At 47.1% G+C, this 25769-nt stretch overlaps 1 protein-coding gene across 1 annotated transcript in view; it reads right to left on the bottom strand.

Annotated features, from left to right (window-relative positions):
• The window catches only part of PLXNA4 (plexin A4), a 466063-nt gene that overhangs the window by 214746 nt on the left and 225548 nt on the right, over nt 1-25769 (bottom strand). The window contains exon 5 of the mRNA XM_067317539.1: nt 13025-13156. Within this exon, the coding sequence (XP_067173640.1) occupies nt 13025-13156 (132 nt within the window). The remainder of the gene's footprint in view (nt 1-13024; nt 13157-25769) is intronic.

Here is a 25769-nt window from a genome sequence, read left to right on the forward strand (position 1 = left end):
CCTACAGCATGCTTCACATTCCTTCGCTGCATTTTCCTGCCTCACAAAAGTGTCCCTGCGACCCTCTCGCCAAGGCAGCCCACGCTGCTGTCTGTCAGGGGGCTCCCCTCCAGTGCAGGGCTGCTTCGTGTCTCATTGGGGACTGGCATTTCCAATCAATTAGACATGTCACCGGTGAATTTCTCTGCTAATTGCTGGAGTTTATTATGTCTAAAGCCAGGTTAAACGCAGAATTCCTGAGGTTAAATGGGGTCACGCAGACAATCAGTTCCACATTTTGCATAGTGAAGGAGCCCCCCATAATCCGTCACTGCCAAGCGGTTTATAATGACCAGCCTGCCAGTTCATGGCTCGAGGCAAGAGCCTTGGGGGTAGATATTGCTCTTAGGGAGAGACAGAAAAAGTCTGAAACAGCAAGGAAAATGGCCATTTTGGTGACGATTCTAGCACAGACACGTGAAAGGAGCCAACAACCCTTGGTGTCTTAGGGCAGAAGGAGATGAGTTTCCTTTACACGTCAAGCAGCTCGCAGAGAGCAAGAAGAGACTTTCTTTAGACTAGCTTCTGGGCCTGATCCAGTCGCCAAATGCCCTTCGGTTTCAAGGGTGCCGAGTGAGGGCACAAGGAATGCAAAGGTGCTCGGTTTGCACAGTGAGGTGGAGTGGGTAAGGATTCGTACTCCACATCCCACAGGCTGCTCAGACCTGGGCTGTGAACTCCGCTGCCTGCCTCTTCACCCCTCTTTGCCTGGTGACGAATGCATGGTGGTAAGAGGACAGCAGGGAGAGCCGGAGAGGTCTGTTTATGAAAACCAGAGCACACAGCTCCCTTCAGAAGAAAATAACAATGTTTCCCCATCTGTTTTGGAGACCAGAGGGTTTCCAAATCTCTCTTGGCTTGTTTCGACACCACATCCTGTGGGTGAAAGATGTCTTGTCCCTTACTAACATTTCGCTCTGAGCTGTCTGTAGCAAAACATGAAAAAATTCAGCCCAGCCAGAGCACACAGGGAAGCTCAGAGCGCTCAATGTTTGCAGTAGCAGCTATCTGAAGAGCCTTGCCTAAATGTCAACACTGTTTTCAGAAACAATTATAGGGAATGCAAAAATAGCAATCAGGGAGTTACGTACATATTCTCCATCCAATGTCTGGGAGATCAGTTTGTTCCATGGAGAAGCCAAAAGAGGATTCCTCTAACTGCTGGCCCTGCAAACTCTTCTTGAGATGTTTCCTCCTCCTCTATGTGACTTCCAAGCCCTTACTTCTGTTGCAGTTTGACATAGCTGGGTCAAAAGTAGCAGACTTTGCAGGTCTGATCCAAGTGTCTCTCCTCAGACTAGCTCCTCACTTGGATCAGACCAGACATCCAGACAGGACACACAGGTGACATCCAGACTGGAAAACTTTCCAATCTTCCCTTCCAGATCTTATACTGGGAATGTTCCCACCCAAAAAACCTGCACAGCAAAGCCCTTCAGATCCTGCTCCAATAGAACGGACATCAGGACACCTTCCATTCTCCCTCCTCCTTTGCTTTGGCAGACATCCTCTCCTCTCTCCTCTGCAAGGAGGCACAGTTCAGACATACCAGTCTAATGACATTTCAGGACTTGGCTTTCTAGTCCAAGTCCTTCTTTTTTTTACTGGCACCTCCTCTGTCTGACAACAAACTTATTCCACCTGTTAGGAAAACTGTCACACACTTGATGTTTCCAGAGTACTTCCTCATTAAAACAACTGTGGATGGGATTCAGGATCAAAGCCAAAGGAGAAGAAAATAGCACTGCTGCAGTGATACTGAGCCCCTTAGCTACATCTATACTACCAACAAAACAGGCAGTCTCTGAGCCTGAGCACTGTTAAATTCTCCATGATCTCTTGCATGGGTTTGACAACCCAAATAGCAGTCTATCAGGTAATGTCCGAGAATGGCTTGGGGTTTTTATTGGCTTGGGGTACCATTGCCGGTACCCAATTTGGATGGGGCTACTCCTCTTTCAGGAGAGTAAGAGAACTGAGCTCTGCAGGCATAGGTTATACTGTGCCATTTGGTCTCAGGGCCAAAGAATGGTCACTGGTTCACTGTAGATACTGGTATAGTTCCTGAGGAGGATGCCTTGCTTTGATGGAGATGGGGTCAGTGCCAACTTCTGCCTACGTCTCCTGCTCAGATGTAAAGCCAGTGCTCTGTGAAGCCAGGCACAGAAACCAAACTTAAATGAATCATCCTGGAGATGACACTTCACCAAAACATGTTCCTGACATGATGCTTCGAGGAAACACATGGTTACGTGTGCCCTTTGGGACTGAAACTACTGATCAGTGAATTTCAAAAGAGCATGGAAGGTTCATTCCAGATTAAGCTGCCCAGACTATGTCACAAGAATAATGATCTTATATTAACACACAGTCTTTCATCCTCAACAAATCCAAATCACTTTATAAGCTCATGAGTACACCACAGAGGCATTAATGGATCCAGGCTTTCACAGAATTGACATAAGAGCAGTTTCATACACAGGAGTTCAGGTCTAGAGGACAAGAAGAACCCATTCATCAAGTGAATTCGAGGAAAAGATTTCTAGGGAGTCAGAGTGGGAGTGAATAGTGCTTGGACTGGGACAAGACAATAGGACTAAGAGTTTAAGGATCATGTTTCAAAGACTCTCAACTTCACTTTGACTCTTATTCAGGCAATGGCGTGTGGGGCATTTGGCAGACAAATGGTCCTGTAGGAGTACGACACCCACTGAAAGGACAGACAGCCACCTACTGACTTATCAGCACAACCTTCTGCCTTGATTAGCTAACTGCTCTTTCAAATCTTTCCAACCACCAGAAAACCCTGGAATCACTGTGTTTGTCATATGGAAGCAATCACAGCTACGTGTCAGGACTTCAGGGGATCATTATTACAGCAGTGGGTGTCTCCCTGGAGTGCACTGTCCATCTACACATGCGTGCTTCCATGGACTCTGCAGGCTAAGCCTGCAGTACAAACAGAAATACAAATAAACCCTGTACATCAGAGTCGTGGCCAAGCGCTCAGCTCACTGACTCAAACTATCTTCCTAAAGGAAAAGAAAAAAAAAAAAATCAAAGCAAGGCAAAAATGAGTTAGCTATCAGGGATTCCCATTACCTCTCCATCCAGTTAGGAGACACTACAAGAAGATCATTTTCAGGGTACTTGAGTACACTTGCTTCCAATCACAACTGGAAAATACTGTACGACATTAAAGTACCCTTTTAATAGAAATGAACATATACATCAGCTTGCATATCAAGGGCAAATTCTGGGCTGGATTTGATTTGCCTGGCCCTAGCACACAAGGGATAGAGACTATGTCAGCTAGTATAAAGTGATCAGATATATTTAGCAGGAACCTAAAGCAAGGAAGAACCAAAATAAAGTGTGCAGAAGGCACAGCAAATTGCAGGACACTTTAAAAAGTTCTCCCTGAGTCTAACAACAAAATGGCTATTAATCCCCGCTAACAAGGAACATACTTAGGAGTTCAAAGGTATCACACATAAAATAGAAAAGGCATTATAAGATGATAACTCTGTGCACTAATGGTGTAAGGAAATGCCCTAAGAGACCACATACTTTCTTCAAAGAAAGTAATAAGATACATGAGCCTGCAATGGAAGCAACTTTAGAGGCATATTTAAAATGCAATGATTAAGAGAGAGTCACTGACAGCCGCAGGGCACCGATTCGGAAAAGCACTCAAGCATTTGCTGGATTTAAAAGCTTAAACCCAAGAGGTATGGAAATGCCTACACTCAAGGCTTTCCTGAGTCAGGGCCTCCGTTTGCTCTACCAGAATCCTCCCTCCCTGGGAGCACTGGTACCCAGGCTGAACTCAAGTGGAATACCAAAACAGTGAGATGATTAACTACTTGTGCTTTAAAGTGACCTGCAAATGTAAGGTCTGTGCAAGGCAGCAGAGAGGAGGAGACCTGGCTGTCAGTGAGATTGGAGGAGACAGGTGTTTAATGGAGTCCAGGATTACAGATCTGCCAGGCTTCACATGTAATCACCAGCTTCTTAGATTTCCTCTCTTTCTTCTCCCCTTCTTCTGGCTCTATTACAGGGTCAGGGGCCAGAGGAGGGGATGATGGAGATTTTCAGATTTGCAGCTAAATTCCTTGAGCTGCCCTTAATACTCTGACCTATTCCCAGCTGCAACCACAACCTGCTACTCTGGTGGGGCTCAGAGGGATGGGAGTAGATTTTTTGTCAAAAAAAGAGGAGGGCTGTGTTTAACTCCAAGGATCTGCCCCATTTCCCCCAAACGAGGCAGTAGCTCTGCTGAGCGGGCTGTTTGATCCGCAGAGGCACAACACTGCCATCAATACTTCCAGACGACCCATGCAAAGCTGTGCTGGACGGCACTGTGCCCCAGGGGAAACGTCTGCACAGCCTCCCACTGGTCATCTGCTCATGCGGATCGATAGTCCCTGCCATTTCTCGCCCAGGGAAATGACGCTACAAATGCCATTTGCATTCATGGGTATTGCTCACTCTTTCCTCCAGTCTTACTTATTTTTGACCTTTGTGCAAGTGGGGAGCTCTCACTGTGGGAAGGCAGAGCTGTTGTGTAGGACCCCACGGGTTAGAGGGACCAATGTTCCTATCTAAAAACACCAGCGAGAGGAGGGGGAAGCCCCGACTGCTGGCTAGGCTGGGTGGCCCATCTCATTCCTCGCATCATGACTCCAGCCAGCCCCCTACAACTGTGCCCACCGCAGTGATACCTTGAGGCAAGGACTTCCAAAGGTGAGTTACAACGTCCTCTGCAGGAGCTCAGTGCCTTTGAATGTCTCCGTTCATCCTCTTGCTCCTGGGCCACCTCTTTCAGAAGCCTGCAGAGGACGCAGCCTGGCGAGAGGACTATTCTTTGGCAAGCAAAGAGATGCATGCTGACATTAGGCATGCTGAAGTTCAAGCCAAATGCAGCTCAGCTCCATGGATGGCAGTCTGAAACTCATAGCTCTGTCCCAGCTAATGGAGGACACATTAAAAAAGGCCTAACTGTAGGATTCAGGCACAAATATGCCACCATGGTGACTGAACACAGGTCTTTTAATAAGAAAGAACATATAAGGCATTAAATCATGTTTTATGTATCTGTATGAACATAAGAGCATCCTGAAGGCTGGCCCAAAGTCCAGCAGGGAAGCTGGGAGACTCGGCTCCAGTGCGCTGCTCTGTCGCAGGCTTGTGGTATGACCAAAGATGCTTCAGCCTCCTCTGCCCCTCCACTGCAAAATTTTGTCAGCAGTGTCCTGGTATAGAGGACAGTTACATGGATTCATGTCTTGTCAACAAGCAGGGCTTAGGCTCTGCCCATGGCTAAGATACATTACTCAAACAGCAAAGTACTTGAGCGGCTGTACTTATACACTCCCCCCCAGCTGGATGTCGGCGATGAATGCAATGTGCTTGCAGAGAAGTCATTACTCAAGGATAGGGCAGGTCTGGAAGAGACGGGGCCCTGGCAAGGATAAGTTACTCCAAGCATGAAGCAAGGGGATACCAGTCTGCATGTTGTGTTGCAGCCTTCCTTCCTGTGAAGGACCATCACACTGCTCCCAGCTAGTCCCCTCCAAACTGCCTGAGCTCTTCTAGGTTCCCTCGAGGCAGGACCAAGAGAAAGCAGTGTTTCCAAAGAGGGATTCACCCCTCTATCTGCAGGATGACTATTAAGGGGAGATGAATTATTCTCCCAAGCAACCTTTCTGTCTCCGATGTTTTTAGACAAGCTCAGACTAGATATCTGATGGTTATTTAGCACAAGCAAAAAGAGATGACATCCCTGCAGAAACCAAGGGACATATTCACAGAGCCAAATATGAATTAGACACCTAATCTTATTTGTATCCAGTGACCTCCTTGGGGGTGTGTACTAAAAAGCCAAGGCTGTAAATGGAAGTATAGTACTCGTTTAAGGGCAAAGGGGAGCACTTGAATGCAGTACCAAACTGGCTTACAAAAACACTTCCAAGGCATAAAAAGAGCTTACTTTGAGTATGAAAAGTCCAAGGCTCAGGGATAGGGGGAGATGAAATTCCAGATGCCCATGCATCTCATGTGATAGAGACAGCCCCCAGAGGAAATTCTTCACTTCCCAAAGACAGCTCATTTGGGGCATTGCCAAGACCTTGAAACACTTCCTCAGCTCCTTACCCCAGCCTTTGAGTTATTTACTTCCCTGCTGGAGCACACAACCCACCCAGCAGGAGCTTAAGGGAGTCCCTACTCCCTTAATTATCACACAGATACTTACTCCCAGGATACCCATGTGCTAGCAGCAAATGAGTTAAAAATCAAGCTCAGCTACGACTTTTTGCCATAATGTGCATTATGTTGATAAGGAATTTTTTTCAAGAGAGTCAGCAGCACAGCGTGCTGTGGTTTTGCCAGTGGGCCAAATTGCTTTTATCATTCTTGGCTGAGAAATACAGGCACTCGCAAACGAGTGCATGCTCACTCACACAGTGTCTTTTCCATCCTTAGCTGAGCATCCATGCAGCATGGATGCCTCTGTCGTTTCTCCCAGGGCATCTGACTTCATTTATTGGGCCCTTAAATAGGTGAGAGCAAATGCAAAGGAGAGCAGAACTAAGTCTCTGGTGTTGCTGAGGGTGCTGAGTGGTATTTGAGGGGCAGGAAAGAAGTCAGAGAGAACAAAAGTTGCCTTTACTGGCAGCTGGGATTTAATTCACTGCTTGCTAGAGATTGACTAAACTCTAGGAACTGTTCTTCCCCGTTTTGTGCAGGACTGCCCAAGAGCAGGGCTGGTTGGCACAGAAATGGGTGGCAGGCCCCCTCTTTTGAAGAATTAATTACTCCAAGGAAGCAAATATATTGTCAGCACCTTCCCAGCTTTCAGCAGTTGAACAGTGAAGTCCTGCAGAAGACCTGAGCATCTCCCAGGAGTGGATGTGCACAGAGGGAGGATTTGGATCATCTTCCACACTATGCACAGTAGCACCTCCTTCAAAAACGAAAGCCACTGTCCCAAGAGCCTACAACACAGCACGGTCAAATGATAGACATCTGCTATAGCAGTGCCAAAACTTTGACAGACTTTGACAGCTTTGCCTCTTTTAATTCTCCAGGTCATGGAATCACTAAATTATTGGACAATCTCAGTGTCCCATTTTAAAACAGAATCATTTTTGTCTCTTCTAATCCTGGACAAATGACAAAAAACATGGCCTCCATGCAAGCTGAAGGATTACAAACAAATAAACAAAAAAAAACCCAAGCAAACAAATAAACAAACAAAACCCTTGAGTTATTTTTAAAGTTTATGATCCTGAGCCAGGGGACAAGCTCAGACTGACAATTCCCTGGAAACAGACACTCCAAAACCAGGAGTTAATGTTAATTGAAATCTTGTGCAAAGACCATATTCGAAGAAATTAAGCTGCAGTTAAGTAAAGTTATTAATGAATGCTCTAACTAATTGATATGGTTGCATAAGCAGCAAACCAGATTTTAATCAGTGGTCATGAAATCAGAAGTAAACTAACCAGTCACTACCTCTTCCTTTTCAGCTAATTTGCACAAGATAATTCTATTGCAGATAGTGACTCAGCAGCAAAAGGAAGAAGAATAAATCTCAGGAGACAAATAGGTATAAACCTTCCCCATTTTAATGAGAAACAGACACAGAGTGGCCCAAAAGACCCTGTCAACATGATTTGTGATACTGTTACTTAATTTTTACCAAATGTAGTTTCTGCCATGCTTTAGTTTAAGTGCATATTTATTTGATATTTCATTGGCAAAGTTTAAAAGAGCCCCAAAAACGCCCATCTGCTTCTGGTATACATGACCCTACCAGTCTCACCTTCGATATACTGTGAATGGTTTAGGAAGCGATAGCAGTACTCAGATGGGAGTTATTCTCAGATCATGGATGTCATTCTGCTAGTTTACAGGGAAGAAGCACAACTTTCTGCAGGAGTGAGAAGCTGACTCACTTGCACAAAACAAACCTGCTTGCACAGCGAGGACAGCAAATATCCTTCCTTGTGTCAAACTTAGGGTCGTTCATAAAACGTTTGCAGAACAGTCTCTTCCCTATCCGTTAGTAAACCAAAACCAGGAGGCAACTCAAAAGCCTTGGAATTTTAATAATAATAAATTGGGGGCTCTTGCTGTTTGCCTTCTGGTTTTTGAGCCTTCAAGTTCGCTTCTTCTAGCTCTTCCCTTTGATCCTGCTATATCAAAGGAGAGCCGAGATTCTCATGTCTTGGAGTTGCTTCCAGGTGCTGTGTCAGCTTTGCAAAACACACTCAGCACTGTGAGATGTCCAGGAGTCTGACATGCAATAGCAGAGTTATTTAGGGGGAGATCGAGTTGGTTTTCCAAAAACTAGTCCAATACTATGCCATGAAAATGAGCATCACGCCCATCCTGACATCCATAGCTGGGCTGCTTGTGCACTTCAACACTGAAGCCTCAAAGAGGCAAGAAGACATGGTCGGCCCACAGTGTGGAGGCAGCTGGAAGGAAGAGAGAGAAAATGCAAGGGAGAGGAGGAGTAACAGAAAACAAGCTGCAAATCTGCAAATGAGAGGACAGGGCAGTAAAGAGAAATGGGATTTGAGAGAGAGGCAGGAATAGTGGAAAAGGGGTGAAAGAGGCATTTCAACTCAATCCGCTGAGAGACCTCTAAGGAGCTTGTAGGCTCAGGTCTCTCATTTGGGAAGAGAAAGAGAGTCAGAAAGAGGGTCTGAGAAGAGGAGGGACCAGAAGAAGCACATGCATGTGTGCTGGGAAGCAGAGGAGATAGAGAAAAAACTGCAGACATCCTTCCCTTGCTGGCCTTCTCCTCCAGCAGCATCTCCCATCTGCTTCCCATCCCCTCGGATCAGTGTGCGAGGCAGAGGGCTCTCAGGTCCTCCACACACCAGAAAGACAGAAAAAGAAACAGTACAAGCCTCCAAAGTGCCAATATCCCCATGACCCCAAGGAAAACACCTCGATGCACTGAAACTGCTGATAAAAAAACCCTGCCAAATTGATGGTGGCAAAGAGAGGGAGATGCAGGGACAGATAAGTGAGGAGATGAGAGTCTGGAGCAGCTACCTCCCGGCCACCGCTGCATGAGACCTCCTGCTTGATGGGAGGCAGCCGTCCTGCTTGCAACTCCCTCAATGCCCTTCGTGAAGGCTGGGACTAAATGGCAGATCTGATAAATCTTGACAGATCCAGCACAAGCACCAATCCTTCCCTGCTCTGTCAATAGGGACTTGAAACATACGTTCTCGCTGCTTTATTATATGCCTGCACCTTGGTGAAATAATGGAGCCTTTGTATACTGTGTCTCTGGGTCTTGGTGACAAATCTTTCCCTCTGCCTCATTCAATCAATCTCCATATAAAATATATATTTTTATATAATGGAGCCCTTCTGCTAGTGAAAGGCTGCTGCATCCTGTTCCTAAGAGCGCCACACATCTGATAGCACTGACAAGTACTGCTTGTCATGTTTTGGTGTTCAGAGGCGCCGTGTGAAAGCACCAGTATCAGCCACAGGCAGCAGGCTGAGCTGCTCTCCTTTCCCCTTGGAGCCTCCATGGAGAGGGGGATCATTGCACCCGTGGAGCATAGCTCAAGATGAAAGCCCCCGGTTTCATCTTGAAAACCCACAGGAGGAGGAAACCTCCTTCACCAGCGACTAGGACCAGCCCTGGCCCCCGGCTGCCTTTGGAAAGGTTGCAGGGAGCCATCACCCCTCTAATCGCCCATCTCCACTCGTGATGCTTACAGGAGGCACCATCAGCCTTATTGTTCCTAGCGAAGGCAAATGCCTGCGCCCACTCTCAGCCACCCCTCCTCTACCCACCAAGACCCTGAAAATGCTAATTCATCCTAACACTTGAAGTGCGTTATATCATGAGCACACAGATAGCAACCTCATTGCCACGACAGCAGCGCTGTCATTTGCACTGCTTGCTACGCTGCAGATAAAATCAGAGACAGACAAAGGCTTATGTCATGTTGAATGTTTCACAAAATCAGATCAGATTTAAAATAATAACCGTCCATGACCTTCTTCACTAACCTCTCCCATACAGACACCCTTGGGCTTCAAAGAGGGGGGGAGAGGATCTGATAAATCACAGGGGACTCAGGACTCCTGGGTTCCCTAACTAGCACCTCCAACAACTTGTGGCCTTAAGAAAACTACCTAACCTGTGCTTCAGAATAGCCAGTTGCAAAATGAGTCTGCTTGTGTAACGATCAGGAAAGTGCAGGCAGTCAAAATATCAGCAAGAATATGTTCTTAGAAATTCCTGGGGGGGAAATAAATTGCTACTTTTATTCCAAGTTTCATTTTTTAGGGACTGGGAGGCAAGAATCGAGTGAACAGTGTGACAGAGTAGCATACATTAGTCTTAGAGAGAATCAAGAGAGCTCCAGTGTGCATTAAAAGTCCAACCAGCCCAAAGGAGATAAACATCCTTCAGGCCCCTGTAAATCTGAGGACCTGTACAGAGCCAGTGGTGATATCTGAGGAGACTTGTTGCTAAACTGCATAAAAAGGACATTCTGGGCAACTCTGAAGTCAACGGGTTGATTATTGACATATTGTCACACTGAAGGGCTTTGACTGTGGGGGGAACCCTATTCTGCTCAAAGAGGAGGAAGGACAGGCGGAGTAAAGGGGTGAGAAAGAGGACCAGTGTCTTGTCCAAGGACTCTCAGCAGAACCAGGAGCTCATCACCTGCCTCCACCTTCCCGCCCCAGCAGGGCCATCCACAGTGATGCTGTAAAGCCACCTCCTGACCAGCGTGGGACCTGCGCACACCCTTCATCACCCTCAAAGGGTCAACCAGGCTCAGTCACTGTCCTCAGCTTTTGCCAAGCCCCATTAGAGAAGGGACCCATCGGTGAGTCCACTCATCAGTGGGTCCACTCACTGGTGGACAAGGGTGTTGCTGGGACCTGTTCCATCTTGGCACTGAAGATAACACCCCATCCTTGCCAGGCATGGAGCAGGTGAGACAGCAATGCCCACTCTGTCACCACATCCCTTCTCCAGAGCTATCGTCATTTCGCAGCCTCTCTAATGAAGATGAATGTACGGAGCCGCTCCCCTCTCCGCTCCGTATCTGAGGTATAAATATTCATAGCCCAGGGAGAGGGCAGGAAACACAGGAGACCTCACAGAGACACAAAACATTTTAAATAAAATGATTCCAGCAGAAGAAATGACAGTCATAAATAGCCTGGAAACTATAACTCCCCTATCCCTTTGCAGGAGGCAAAAGGGAAGTCAGTCAGTAGTATCTGAGCTCCTGCCCCTTGGCAAGAGCTTGGGAAGAACCACAGCAACCCTGCTAACCACCCAAAAAACACACATATCCTTGCCTTACGGGCCAGGAAGAAACTCCTCCCAGATAAGGTAAAGGTTAATAATTTCAGTGTGAGCCACAGCCTGGAAAACAGCCACCTGAAGAGGATGTGAGGAGGGTCTTTAAATCATGGCGGGTGAAGAGGTAGTGATTATTCACTGTTGCTTTGTAGAAGACAAGAATTAGTGAGCATCATACGATACAGTCAGGCAGCAGGCTTCAAAAAAATGTAGTACTTTTTCTCACAGTGCCTAGTTAAACTGTGGAGGTCACTAAATGATGGAAAAGCCCAAAATAAGCCAAGAAAAAAAAAAACAATTGGATACTTTTCTGGAAGAGAAGACCATTAGGTGCAATCTGTGGCTCAGTAAGTCCCTAAAGTGTGATAGCAAAAGACAGTCTGGGGCAGCAACACCCTACATTTTCTTAATCTCTGTCCCTAGACATCCTCTAATGATCCCTAGGAGAGGCAGGGTGGGAGAGGGGAGGGAACAGAGCAGGCCATGTCCATCCCGGAGACTGCTGTTGGCCACTGCAGCGCAATGCTGGCAGAGGGTGGGAGCAAAGCAAACAAGTGTGGGTGGGAGTTTGGTGCTAGGGAGCTGGGCAATGCTGCGAGGATGTCCCTCTGCTCAGAAAGTGCTGCTGGAACGTGTCCTCCCAAGCAAGACAGATCCTCCAGGCAGCTTGTCAAGGGAATAGGAAACCAAGTGGGTGTTTTATGTTTGGTGCTACTTGCATGATCCAAGGGCAGGTAGGTACTGTTCTCTCAATGAGACATTGAACCCCAATGTATGAGGTGACTGGCAGCTTCCAGCTGAACCGAGACTGCACAGCAGGGTACCTGCCATCACCCTGCCACAGCCCCTCACCCATCCCCTTTGTCTGAGGATCCTAAAGCTCTTCACAAGCACATGTGAATCAGCCAGTTATAAAACTTAAAGTCCTTGCACATCCACAAACTAATCACATACAATAAATTTCTTCATGCAAAGTTTGCACTTGCTCCTCCCACGCCAAGCAGCAAACTTTGTAAGACCAAGCACTTTGCTGAAAATCATCCAGGCTTCCACGCTGAACACCCAGATTGGCCCTTCCCTGAAATCTGGCTGCTAATATTTTCAATAATAATAGCAATAACACAACAGGAATTTCAGCCTAAACTTAGCCTGTACCCTGGCAAGCAATGTCCCACACTCTAGATCACTGAGCCTCAATGAGGTTTCAGCTTCTCCAAATACTCCAGTTGGAGTCGAATGATTCAGTGTTACACTTACCCACTCTATCCATATCTGTGGCAGATGCATCCACAGTTTGGATGGGGGTGGAGAGCAATGTGGTATGCATATGCAGCAGCAATTCCCTGTCATGTAGCCAGCAGTACGTGTACTGCATAAGGCAATACTGGGGGTGGTTTCTACCCCCTTAGTTCTCTGCCCTGGCCTCTCTATAATCTGCATCAGTGTAAAAATTTAATGGCATCTAAGCACAAAAATCCATGAGATAATTAACAAAGCATAAGTATCTTTGTAGTAGTAGTTTGTTGCATTCACTCTCAGAATATCAGATGCAATTCTGATGTCCGTATTACGATCAAGCTAAAAGTTCTCAAAGCATCACAGACTGGTGGGGTGCCCTACCTGCTTCTCAGACATGATGTACAGGTGTTCATGGTCCACTGAAAAGGCCATATCCCGTAATATGGGGCCAGCATCCACCACCTGCACAATCTCATACTCCAGCGTGTTCTTGGTGGGGCCATCCACTCGAATCTGCAAAGCAAAAGTAGAAAAAGATTATATTTTTTTGTCCTTCCACAGAGACTGTAGAATAATCACTGGAGAAATGCATTGCGGTCCATGTCTTCTGGACAGCAACCACTGTCATCACAAACTAAATTTGTTCCCTGCCTCCTTACTTAAAGGCTAAAGCAGGTTAACTGCTTCTGCTGGTCTCATCATCCCAAGGTAATTGTAGAAGAGCAATCCAGAGCCTGCTCACTTTTCTCCAGTCCTATTGCAGTATTGCTATTGTTGTCTGGACAAATCTACTGAGCTAAATATGATGGCCCAAAGGGTAGAATTTGAGGCAATGATGAGCAAAAGAGAAAAAACACACAGGAGTGTGCAGGACTGACTCACTCAAATGCTGGTCAGAAACTATTATTGTTTTTATTGCTAATATGCCATGGGGTAATGTGTTACTGTAGAGCATACAGTACAACAAAAACTATTTGTCTTGTTGATTACATATATCTGTTATTGAAATCAGTCCTGAACAAATATGGCACGTTATAATCCCAGCCACATCTCGTAACAGGTTGTCACTTAGGAATGTCATTAACAAAAATTATGAGAATGAACCAGACTGTTAGTCCCAGTCACTTTCCTGACAGTGACCCAGTGCTACAGAAGATTGTGCACAAAACTCCACAGGTTTCTTTACCTGTCTAAAAACAATTTCTAGAAATTGGGTTAAAACTCGGATGCAGGAGGTTTCTAATCCCTTCCAATAGTTTAATCACAATTCAGGATAATCTAGCTATCCATAGGAATGCTGGGTTCCTCTGTCAGTCCTATTGGGATCTGTACTTCAGCAGACTCCATGGCCATGACTTCCACAGATGAAAACACATTGCTTATCTCCCTTGCTATCTTTTGAATGTGTTGCTTTTTGGCTTTAGAGAACCTTCTACCCTGCAGCAACCAAACACATCAGTGCCCTTCCCTAGAAGAAGAAAACAAGTTGTAGTGGATCTGCCTTGTACTCCGTATTCACGGTCTCCATATCTTCCTGACTAAAGTAGAACAAAGGCTCCCAGTCCCTGGTTTGCACTTGTGTAGTTTCATAGATGAGCAAAAAGCATCTTTTCCACCCAAAGGAAATAACAAGCCACAGAGAAATAATGGCACCAAGATCCATTCCCACTGTTCCCTGGCACATAGTCCATGAGTTTATTCCTTCTGTATCAACCTTTCAGCCAAGAAACTGAGATTGAATCATCCTCTATATTAGAATGTCAAAGAGAAAGGAAGGGAAGCAAAAGAGAGAGAATGACAAAGGGTCTGGGAAGCCGGTACGAACAAAGCGCAGCAATGATATACAGGTCCTCATCATTACCCTTCCCCTGCTCTTCCCTTGCACAGAATGACAATAAAAAGTCCTTATTCCCCTACACAGATAGGGGACATGAGACAAAGAGGAGTTAATGGGACACTGCAGCAGCAAAGTGTGTGGACAGGGCTCAAGGACTCTCAGTCTGCGCCATCCCTCAGATTTTTCCTCCTCCAGAGGAAATGGGCACAAGTGCAGGCATTGACTGTTGGGCTGGTTGAAGGGGGCTGGAGGATTTGCAGTTAGTCTGTCATCTTGATGTAGCTGATGATGACAGTGTCATACTCAGCAATGTCCTCACAGAAGGTCGGAGGTCAAAGTCCAAAACCATGTACCCTTTCCTACATGCATCCATTCCTCCTGTCCATTGTGACTGCCTAGGAGGAAAAGGCTCAGTCACGTCCACGGATCCTACTGGATCCCTTTAGCTCATCACAGTCTCTCTGCTTGAAAGTGGTCACTGGTATGATTCACTCAGGAGGACAAGGACATGGAGGCCAATGGGCTCAGGATGAGGCCTTCCTCTTAGGAGAGTCAGGAGAAAGGAAGGAGACACAAAGATGACCCCTGTTTGGGAAGCATGGAAACCTGTCTGTTGGGGCTTTGCCCAGGACAGCTCAAAAGCTCCCAGGCAGAAGCCTTTCGTATTTCCCCAAGAAGACTTTTCTGCACCAAATTCTTGCAGTCAGAGAGCACTTGCTGATCTTTGTCTGCTGTTTTAGCTTTGCCTCCCTTGCCAGTCCCTTGTGACTGCTCAGCCCTGTCAGAGGGCTGCAGAAGATCCTTCCTCTCGCTGCTGATCACTGTGCTAAACAAACCTTATGTCTTAGCTGCTTTGACCTTGATTTTTCAGCATCATCAGGGTCAGATCTGTAGGCCTCTAGATAAGTAAGCAGCCAATTATCACCCCAGGCTCAGGCACTGTCCCCAGCTTTTGCCAGGCCCCATTAGAGAAGGAGCTCAAAGACGGAAGAGGCAGGCTGAAGAAATAGCTGGCTGGGGTTAACAATCCGTGCAGACAGGAGGCACAGCCCCCAGGGATCTCCCCTATGTGTTTTGTGCAGGTAAAAGATTGCAGAGGTTTCACACCAGGAAAACAGAGATACTTGTAAGTGATTTAACAGCTATTGCTAACCTAATTGCCTGCAAAATCATTATTTTGCAGAGGAGGAGGGAGGGAGGAACAGCGCTTATTCCGTTGTACATGTGCAAGCGCACACACGTGCACTCTTGCACACACACACACACACACACCCAACAACTGTAAGGGCAGAAATCTCTTTCTCTAGTTAAAGCTAGGAACTAAGGAGTTTAGAAAAGAAAATTCAGAAGAAAGCCAGAAAGTCTGGCAGGCATTCATCCACTGCTGCATGCACTACATAGACCATGCAAGGCTGGTGCCAGCAAAGAGGCAGTTATCATAACTTGCAGCCAGGAGCCTGGCCCTTAACTCAAGCCATCCCATATCCTGTTTTAAACTCTGGCCTTCTTATGTTCAGTCCTAGGCAGGGAGCCCAGAGGGTCTCCACCTTCCCTGAACATCAGTCTCCGTTCTCAGCACCAAACAGCACAACAGCACTTTCTCTTAAAGCTAGTTTTATTTTGGCTCCCAGACATCAAGTAGAACCAGGTCATTTGGGTTTGCAAAAAAAAATCAGAGAAGAGCCTATGAAGGGGAAATGAGAAGATTCTCATCAAAGTATGAAAGTGATCATCGCTAAACTCAGGGACAGAGATACAATCTCCAGTTTAGAAAGCTCCCCCGGCTGTCGATTGCTGGCAACGTGAAGCACGCCCCAGCAGTTTGCTCTGTTTTTACACTCCTTTGGCATCAACCACCTGTGAGGCTGGTATACTGAGCTAAATGAAGTTTTCTTCTGATTGAAGCATGATTATTTTTATATTCGGATGTTCTTATTCGGCTGTGGGATTAGAGCCAGACTGAAAGTCCAGTAGGGATTATCTCTTGAATCTGCCACCTGTGCAATGTGGGAGCAGGAAGAGAAGGCAGAAAGGGGCCGAGGTACCTTCAGGACATCACACAGGTCTCCAAATGCTCAGCCCATCACAGCCATCATTCACAGACGGGTGCACACATCTCCACAAACACCTGCCTCACCTTCACCACAGAGATATCTATTCCCGGCGCCTACATGTCTTGTAGACCAACACATGCTCCTTGACCCACAGCAAACCCAGCCTACCATCCTCAGCACCCAAGCCCCCGTCTGCCCTCCTCAGCACATCCACCCTTCAACACAACATGCTGTGTCCCACCCAACACTCCCGCTGTGCCTGCCATCATCACGCACATCCCCAGGACCAGCACACACCGGCTTTTTACCCAACAGCCTGATAAACCTCACGTCCCCACAGTCAACACACATATGCAGAGCATCAGGGACCCGTGGGGCCGCTTCCCTCAGACCAGCATGGCCACTGCAAAAGGTCTTGCCTTAAAGACATTAATCCTGCTTCCCGGGTGGCTGTAGTCACTGGGCTTCGTTCTGCAAAGCCTGCTGCTATTAAAACATCAGCATGATGCTTCCAGAAGGTCAACTACCAAGGGACCTATTCTGGCAGCTGTTTGTTTGTTTGTCTGAACATTATCTAGGTCTGGCTGTTTATTTACGTCCATTGAAGTATCAGACAATAAATATCCTCTCCCAGTAGCAAACAGATGCTTGCACTAGAATGTTCTGGCTAGCGCTTGCTTCAAAACGATCTCCTTAATGAGCAAACAATGCTATTAATCTTTAAAGACACAGGCTCTGGCCTACCCTGAGCTCCCACCCTGGCCATGGCTAGCCCTACAGACATCCTGGCAAGGAGCCCATGGGTCTGGTAGATGAAAGAAGTTAAAAGATACCTTCCATCATTTGACTGATGCTTGTCAGCGTTATCTGGGCCTCCCCAGATGCTTTTGGGTCCACAGCAGGGTGATGCTCAACCACAGTCTGCTGGGCAAACTGGTGGCTGATGCCTCAGTCAGGCTTCTAAGGGTGAGAAGGGGTTTAGAGGTTGACATCATATGCAGCAAGGGCACAACGAGTCCCTTCAAGTCATGGGTGTGACCTCAAAAGGATCAAAAGGGTTAAAGAAAAAGAGTGATGTTGGAGGACGAAGAAGTAAGTGGCACTAACAAGCACTTAGTCCAGTTTTTGGAAGACAAACCAGGGATGTGGCAAAAAGCAAACACATCTAAGCTCCCCAGAGCACCTCAATCACATGCCTTCCAGACTGGAACGTATGGCCTGTCCTGTGATCTGATAGCATAGTTCTCTGCTGATATGTTATTCCTCCACTAAGTTGGATGGGGGTGGTCTCATTTGGAAAGCCTCATTTAACAGATGGGGAGGCTAGGTGAGAAAGAGGTGAAGTGACCTATCATGCCAGTAGCAGAGCTGGAAAGGTCTCCCTGCTCATAAGTCTACATCAGCAAGTAGCACGGTGCAATAGGGGTTGGTTGGTCTGTAGAGGGATACAGTTTGCGTTAAAACCCAGCAACCACACTGCGTGTGCTTTGGGGGCTTTACCTCAGAACCATCATAGCCTGGTCCCACAGACTGAATTAGTGGTTGCAGCAGATTAACACCTTCCAGCTTAGTTAAGCTAGTTTCCAGCTAGAAAAGTTAAGCTCATAAACTTTAGGACAGCCCTCCTATATGAATCACAGAAAATTAAGCATGGACAAGTGTGAGACTCACTTCAAAAGCCAGATCCTTAATCCAATAGTGAGAACCAAACTAAAACACTAATGTAGACACCCAGAGGACCCCTGCTACTACCTCACCTCTATTCTTTAGTCCCAGTACCTTGGACTGGTCATTGGCAGCAAAACAACAAATCCTTTTCACTTTGCTAATTTGAGCTCAACTGTTTCTTACTCTTCTAAAATCATCACTTCCTGCTCAGAATGTCATTGCAGGCCCAGTGGAGTCAAAACTAAACTTGTCCATTAACTTCTCTGTATAAAGCATTTGAAATCCATCCAGGTCTCTGGAGACTGTGGTCAGGAGCAGGATCACAAGCGGGTGAAGACTGGCCAGATGGTCAGCAAGAGCAGACACAAATCAGATGACAGTCATTACAAATAAATAAATGAATAACTAAGCAGAAGAGGAGCTTGGTAAACCATGGCTTACTCAGAAAACCCTTCCCTCCCCATCACTCTGCTTTGTGCAGTGTCAGCAGGCCCTGGGCTGATGCAGTTAAAGGGAATTCATCACCATCGGCCCAAACGCTTCCAGGCCAGCGCTCCAGCGGCTCCCACTCAGGTAGCACTAATGGTTTATTTTGGCCATGAAATTGCCCCGTTTCCCAGGGGAGATGATTAAATGAAGATTGCAAGGGTGGATTTCAAAGGCAAGGCCCCGCAGGTCACAGAATCAAGCCCAGCTGCCTCCACCTGGGTGCGAAGGAGGGAACACAGATGAGGCACTGGCTGTGAAAGGAAGAGGAAAAGATTGGACAGGGAAAAACAGACCTTGCAGAACATTCTCTGTTCTTCCCACACCCCAAGGCACCCCTCCTTTGCCCTCCCTGCCTCTCCTTCTCCCAGAGTTTCTTACTGAAATCACCATCATTATTTCTCACTATTGGATTAAGGATCTGCAAACCTCATTTCCAGGAGATCCAAGCAGCCTTGGAGCCCAGCACATCAATCCAGACTGCACTGAGCAGTGCCCAGCCACAGCCTTACGACTGCACAGGGGCCTTTAATACCTCATTGCTTTTCCAATATCAGTTCCTCCCCGTTTTATGAACCTAATGCTCCCCAGCGGACACCAGGACTGCTGGCTGCTGTTCCTGGAGCGGCAAGGGGGCAAAGACACACTGCAGACAGTGTATGATCTAGCGTCAAGCCATTTTGATGATGATCTATTCCTGATCTTCCATTAATTTGGGTTACACAATGTAGCTCTATTGATCTTAACAAAGAATTGGAAGGGACTGGTGACGCACTGTCTTCCTCCTGTTTCCCTCCATTTCGGCAAGTGCTTTCCAGCCAAATAAGCTGCTCTAATTTGTCTAATGTCTATTAACTGGAGATCAATTTCTAATAAGACGTGGCATTTCAGTAGCTCCGCCTACCTACTGATCCAGGAGGCCTTTAGAAACACTAATTGAAAAAAGCAGGTTGGGGGTGGAATGTCTCTTTCTCTGCCGTGGACATGAGCAGGGCTGGCCCCATTTCACAGATGGGGGCACTGAGGCAGAGATGGACATCGGTGATTTGCTGCACTGCAGTGAAGGATCAAGACTCCTTCTCATGCCTAATAGTTAGCCAGCAGCCAGCCACCCTCTCTCTTCTCTTGTACAGCTGTTTTAAGATATTGCTTGCACAAACAACGCCAGCCCATCCAAGTACAGATCTCAGCATTTCCTCCAAGCACCTTCAGCCCTACCGGAGAGCAGGATCCTGACAAACTCGGTGTTTAGCCTTCTCAGTACTCACACTCTCAGTGCGATCCCAGACCCAGATGCATTGTGGTGGCAACCACTCTCACCAGACGTGACACAGACCTGGTCTGGAGAAGAGGGCTAACCCCAGGCTATTGTCTCCAAGTCACCCTCAAGGGAGACCCACACCCTAAACTTGCAACCGACCCCTAACTTTCACCGCAGGAAGACCGAGCTCTAAAACTCTCTCCCAAGCTCACCAATGTCTGTGTGACAACTCACACAATTAAATGCACAGATGCAAAGATGTACAGACAAAAATACCCCTGAGGAAAGCACCCACAGGCACAGCCTGTTCTCTCCACAGACTCTGTACGCGTACACCTGAGAAGTATGCACATGTGCTCCACACAAAAGGAAGGATAGTGATGTGGGCTGGACCACCCACAAGGCTCCTGGCTCACACCTCTTTTGCCCAGAGGATCTATACGTTATGGTCAGCAAGAAAGCAAGAAAGCAAGCAAGCAAGCAAGCCTCATTTGCTACAGCATTGCAACAGCAAAGGAGAATGGTTCCTACCCCCCTTCTCCATGCACACAATTCCCAGACCTTTTTTTTCCAAGTAGCAAACACAGGTTTTCAAGGAAACAGCTTCCCTGGAATACTCCTGGCTAATCCATATCATCTGCAGGCATTGCACTGTAATCCTCCCTCCGCATGCCCTGAGCCAGGTGCTGGCAGCGAACACGGGTGGCTGCACAGACAGGACGGTGGGCTCTAATTCCCGCAAAGGAGTCGCCCACTGACCTCTCGCGTAATTCAGCCAGGCTGCAAAATTAGGTCAAATAGAGACACGCCTGACTGCTGGATATGAGATCTCCCTTGCAGCACAAGCACAGCACACTGGGGCAGAGGAGGTTTCCTCCTGCTTCAGAAGGGCCAGGAGAAAGATGGGGCCGGATGTTTATGACCATCTATTTTCATTTTCGATACAGAAAGCACTCAGTGATCTGGGATACACTAGAATGAAACTTCTGCTTTGGGCCAGAGGGTCCTGGGAGGCAGGTGACAGAGAGAGGGTCCTAGCTGACAGATGTCCCCTTCCTTTTGTAGTCCAAGGCGATCACTACTGTGTCATACCCCAGTGGTTCCCCACCAGCCTTCTGTAGCAAGAAATACTCCTGCTTACAATGGATTTATGATCTAAATTGGACATAAATAAAAGACCAGCCTTTCATTCTGGGCTTGGACAGCACCTATCACAGTGGGTTTATGACCGCTGCTCCCGGGTACTAGTTCCATAAAAATAATAATTACTGACGGGCGAGTGAAGAGTTAACAGGACTGAAGTTTGTCAATTGATACGCAGAAGAACTGATAGCACAAGAGCTGACGTGCCCAAAGCTGCTGAACAGAGGACTTAACAGGACTAAAGAAGTCTACCAACCAATATGTGCAAGGATTGACATGCGCAAGGCTGCGGAATGATTAACAAGACTGGAGAAGTGAAGTCTGCCACCTGGAATTTGCACGGACCCCCGGGGAGGGAAGAAACAATACGGAGGTGTTGTAGTCTTGCCTCGCTAGCAGGGTCCCCCCAAGCAGACAAACAGACAGTCCTGTGATTGTGAAACTCGCAAAAAGTCAGCAAAAGCAGTGTTTGCCCAGAGCCCCAGCCGTATAAAAAGAGACTTGGGAGCTAGGAGAGTTTGAGCAGGGACGGGAACGTGACCTGACCATCCTCTCCGGCTGGACCGTGAGTATTCCCCCCCCTCCCCTTTTCCTGGGATGCTGGGTTAAGGTAACTCCTCGAGGTTGAGAGCCCTCTCACTAGGAGAGTGAACAAGAAAGCTTTCAAGTAGGGATAAGCAGTCCTTCCAATTAATAACGCAGTAATCGATGGTTTCAGGTTATCCTTTCTAAATTAGTAACTGATAGTTTTGTGTTATCCTTCCTAAATTAGTAATCGCATTATTTTAATGGATGTTACTAATCCAAGAACTTGTGTGAGGAAATAAACATCTTTTTTATTATTATTATTATATTACTGTCTCAGTCGTTGCTATCGAACCTTCATAGCATGACAGCATGACAATTACAGCGTGAAGCATGGCCGTCGAGGCTGTACTTGGACTTCAGGGCTTACCCCAACAGTGAAACAGCCACCGTTCAAGCTACAGATCTGGGCACAGGGGGAAAGGGAAGGAGATGACCAGGTCCTTTCTCTCCCTAGTTGGACAGAGTATGCCAGGTGTATGCAGCTTTCTTTTTCACGAGCCAATTGACAGATGACATCATTTTTGAAAGTGTGGTTTACACACGCTCCCCTGGCGCTCCCTGATTGATAAATTAGACACTCATGAGCCACGTGCTAATCAATGCAAATCATTAGTTTGTAACAACACAAGGCAAGCTCCACAGAGCTCATTTTTCAAGGTAATGGCCTGCCAAGTGATCAGTGTTCAGCAATAAGCCCTGCCAGGAGATCTATTAGCGGGCTGCTGGCACTCACCTATGGTATGAGGCTGAGGCCTTTGCTCTCCAAAGCCCATCCTGAGACAGGGCTTGTGCTGCTCGGCAGTTAGTGAAAGAAAGTGGGAGAGAGAGGCCTGAACCTGTCATTCCTCCTCCTTTCTCTGCACTGGGCCTCCCCCAACCCTGCAAACCTAAAATAAAAGTCATTTCAGGCTGAAAAATCATGTTTTTCCCTCTATTAGTGGAAAACAACTCAAAGCATTGGGCTGCAGGCACATCCTAGGAACCTTTGTGGTGACTGCAATGGTGTCTCTGGGATTTGACGTCTGGATCAGGCATGCATTTGGCCAAATGAAGAAACCTTTCAGATATCCAAGGCTCCAGACTTCACATCCAAACCTTTGGCTTCAGCCTCTTACAAGTGTTGTCCAGCTGTCTGGGTACTTTGGGAGGATGGAAGCACACCATTTTCCTACCCCAGGAACAAAACCGGCCTGGGGTCTGGAGTCCAACACCAGGCAGGACTGGGTAACAAATGCTTCTTACATCCAGTTTATAAAAAGAGAGTCTGAGGCACAGGTGCAGCCAGACTGTGTCATATGGGATTGCTGCACACAGACATACAGGATTTATGCTGTCTTGGGTTGGCCCAGCATTGGTGCAACACAGAAAACAAGCATATCTTCCTGCTTTGCTACAAACACGTTTAGACTTCTGTAGAGCACCTCCAGTAAGTGGCCCAGACGACAAGGATTCATGTTTCGACATTCCCAGAGGCCAAGTTCAGTGCTCACAGACAGAGTCCTGTTGCATCACTGGCTGGATGCTGGTATTTATGATCCCAGGGAAACATCTAGAAGATCATCCTGGAGCCATGCTGTTCAAAGGGGCAACGTACTGGGATGGAGAACTGCCGGCTTTTGGATCCTGCAGCCGCCTCTCTGCAGCACACCTATGGCTACTCTACAGCAATAAAGTCATCTCCCACTCCCCTCAACACCCTACTGCATGAGCTGAAAGGGGCATGGACTGACCAGCTGTGTAGGTCTTGTGGCACATCACGGAGCTGGTCCAAAACCACCTTCCAGGCTGCAGGAATTCAGAGGTACATAGACCAGCTAGCTGTGGCATGAAGCGTACAGATCTCCAGGTCTTCTCTTTTCTCCCAAACTTATAGAATTTCACTAGCACATGGACAGCATTTTGGGGAAGGGACAGATAGCTTTCAAACATTACCGTGCTGCTGACACCAGTCCTGTTTCTTTATATAAAGAATATAAATAGATGCTTTCAGTCAGAGCAGTTTTCAATTTAGGTTAAGGGAACAACAACGCAAAAAGGTATGAAAATTAAACCTTTACATACAAGAGCATTTCTTGGTTGGTAGTTCACATGATATATAATCCAAAATGCCATCCCAAAAACCCATCTCTGGTCAGCTCTTAGGCAGGCATGGACCAGTCAATACACTCACATAATGCAAGCTGCAGGATTGTGTTGTCAGGCCAGGGAAGCAGTGTTTGGGTTTATTTGTTTGCTTGTTTTAAGACGTATTAGCAATGAAAACTGGTCTGGATTGATCAAAAAGCTTAAGTAGATTCAACACCCAGAAAAAAACTTATCTGGAGATGTTACAGAACCTAAGGAAAGTCTTTTCACATACCTTTTCACAAGACTCCCAAACCTAAGAGCTCAAACTGTAGACCAAAGCAATTTAGACTACTGGCACTACCAGCAAGGCTCAAAGCTCTACCTGTTTTAGGATCAGAAATATCCAGAAGCATGGAGCATGTCCGAATGAGACTGGTCAGGGACAAAGATATCAACCAGTGTTGGCCTTGAGCACAAATCCTTACATGGGGTCACTCAGAAGTTGAGACACATAGAAATACAGGATGCTCTGAGGAAAGACAGATGGCAATATGGGCTCGATCAGGAATATAAGTCTTTTATAAGAGTCTGTTCGCAGGGCTAAGAGACCGGATTCCTCCCAAAGATGAGCTCATCCTGCCGTGCCGGGAATGCAGTGACCCAGCAAGCCGGGAGCCCCATGGAGGGGGGTGAGGAGCAACCCCACAAAGGATCCTTTGACAGCGGCCTGACCTCAGGGAAACCAGACGGGATGGGCTTTTGAGACACCCACGGTTCCTCATGACACAGTGTCACTGGGGAGGAAGCCAGCTGCCCTTTGGCAATGGGAGGCACGCACGCACGCTGGGATGCGGGCACCCACATGGACACAAGGGCAGGAGCACACAGGGTAACATACAGACACACAGCACAGCAGAGCTCGGATGCCCAGATAGACCTTGCATTTGCGGGAGCAATGAACACCCCCCTTTGGAAATATTTAAGCAGACAAGGCACAGGCAAGAAGGCACATAGCTGCACATGCATGCACATGCACACTAATGTGCACGCACTCTGCCCGCACAGACCCATCAACGTGGACTCAGGGTACACTCACAAACACACCTTGAGGTCTTGGACACCCAAACACACCCAAACAACACAGGCATCCTGGCAAAGGGACGTCCTCCCTATTGTGGAAATAAATGGGAGCCTTTTCTGAATACAGGCATTTACATGTACCATGGTGGCACTGTGCCCTGCACGGCTCCAGGCATCAGTGAGGACAGCAAGCTCAATCATAGCCTGTCATATTTGAGCCTGGACAAACAGAAGCATTTGCAATTTCCCTTTACAGTACATCAGAGATGCGCCAAAGCTCCTGCTTTGCTGAGGATTTGGGCACTTTAACCACTTTCTCTACACACACACACATCACATCTCAGAGATCATATCTCCAGTCAATAAGATTCACTCCTTTTGCACTGGCATTTGTGTCAGATGCTGGTCCTAAATGAGTACAGCGAGGATAGAGAAATGGGGTGATGGACCAGGTGTGCATGACCAAAAGCAGACAGAAACCTGGGGGCTGGAGCTCTTTGCTCACTCCCTTGCTATGAAGAGGCCTTGAGTGGATGGATGGAGCAATGGCTTGGGAACAATTCCCATCAATGTTGTGGAGAGTCTTTATCTCTGAGGCAAGGGCAAAAAGGGAACCTGAAAGACAAGATCTCCAAGGAAATCAGCCAGCCCAGGCTCTCTGTCCAGTTCTTTTTTGTTAGTTGACATCCCTGGGGCTAAGGTCAAGACAATGAGTCCCTACATATCTCCGGGCCCCAGCCCCACTGACAGGGCTCTGCAAAGGTTATTGTAATTCAATTGCTGACTCTTTCAGCTCCTGGGCTCTTCAATGTCAAGGTGACCTATTAAGGACTTAATATCAGATAAAAAACATCCCTTCAAGCCTTTCTAGCGTTCATAATCTATATTAATCCACAGCCACACATACACGCACAAAAAAAAAAAGAAAGAAAGAAAGAAAAG

This window comes from Apteryx mantelli, chromosome 1 (assembly GCF_036417845.1).
Source record: "Apteryx mantelli isolate bAptMan1 chromosome 1, bAptMan1.hap1, whole genome shotgun sequence".
In the NCBI taxonomy this organism is placed as follows: domain Eukaryota; kingdom Metazoa; phylum Chordata; class Aves; order Apterygiformes; family Apterygidae; genus Apteryx; species Apteryx mantelli.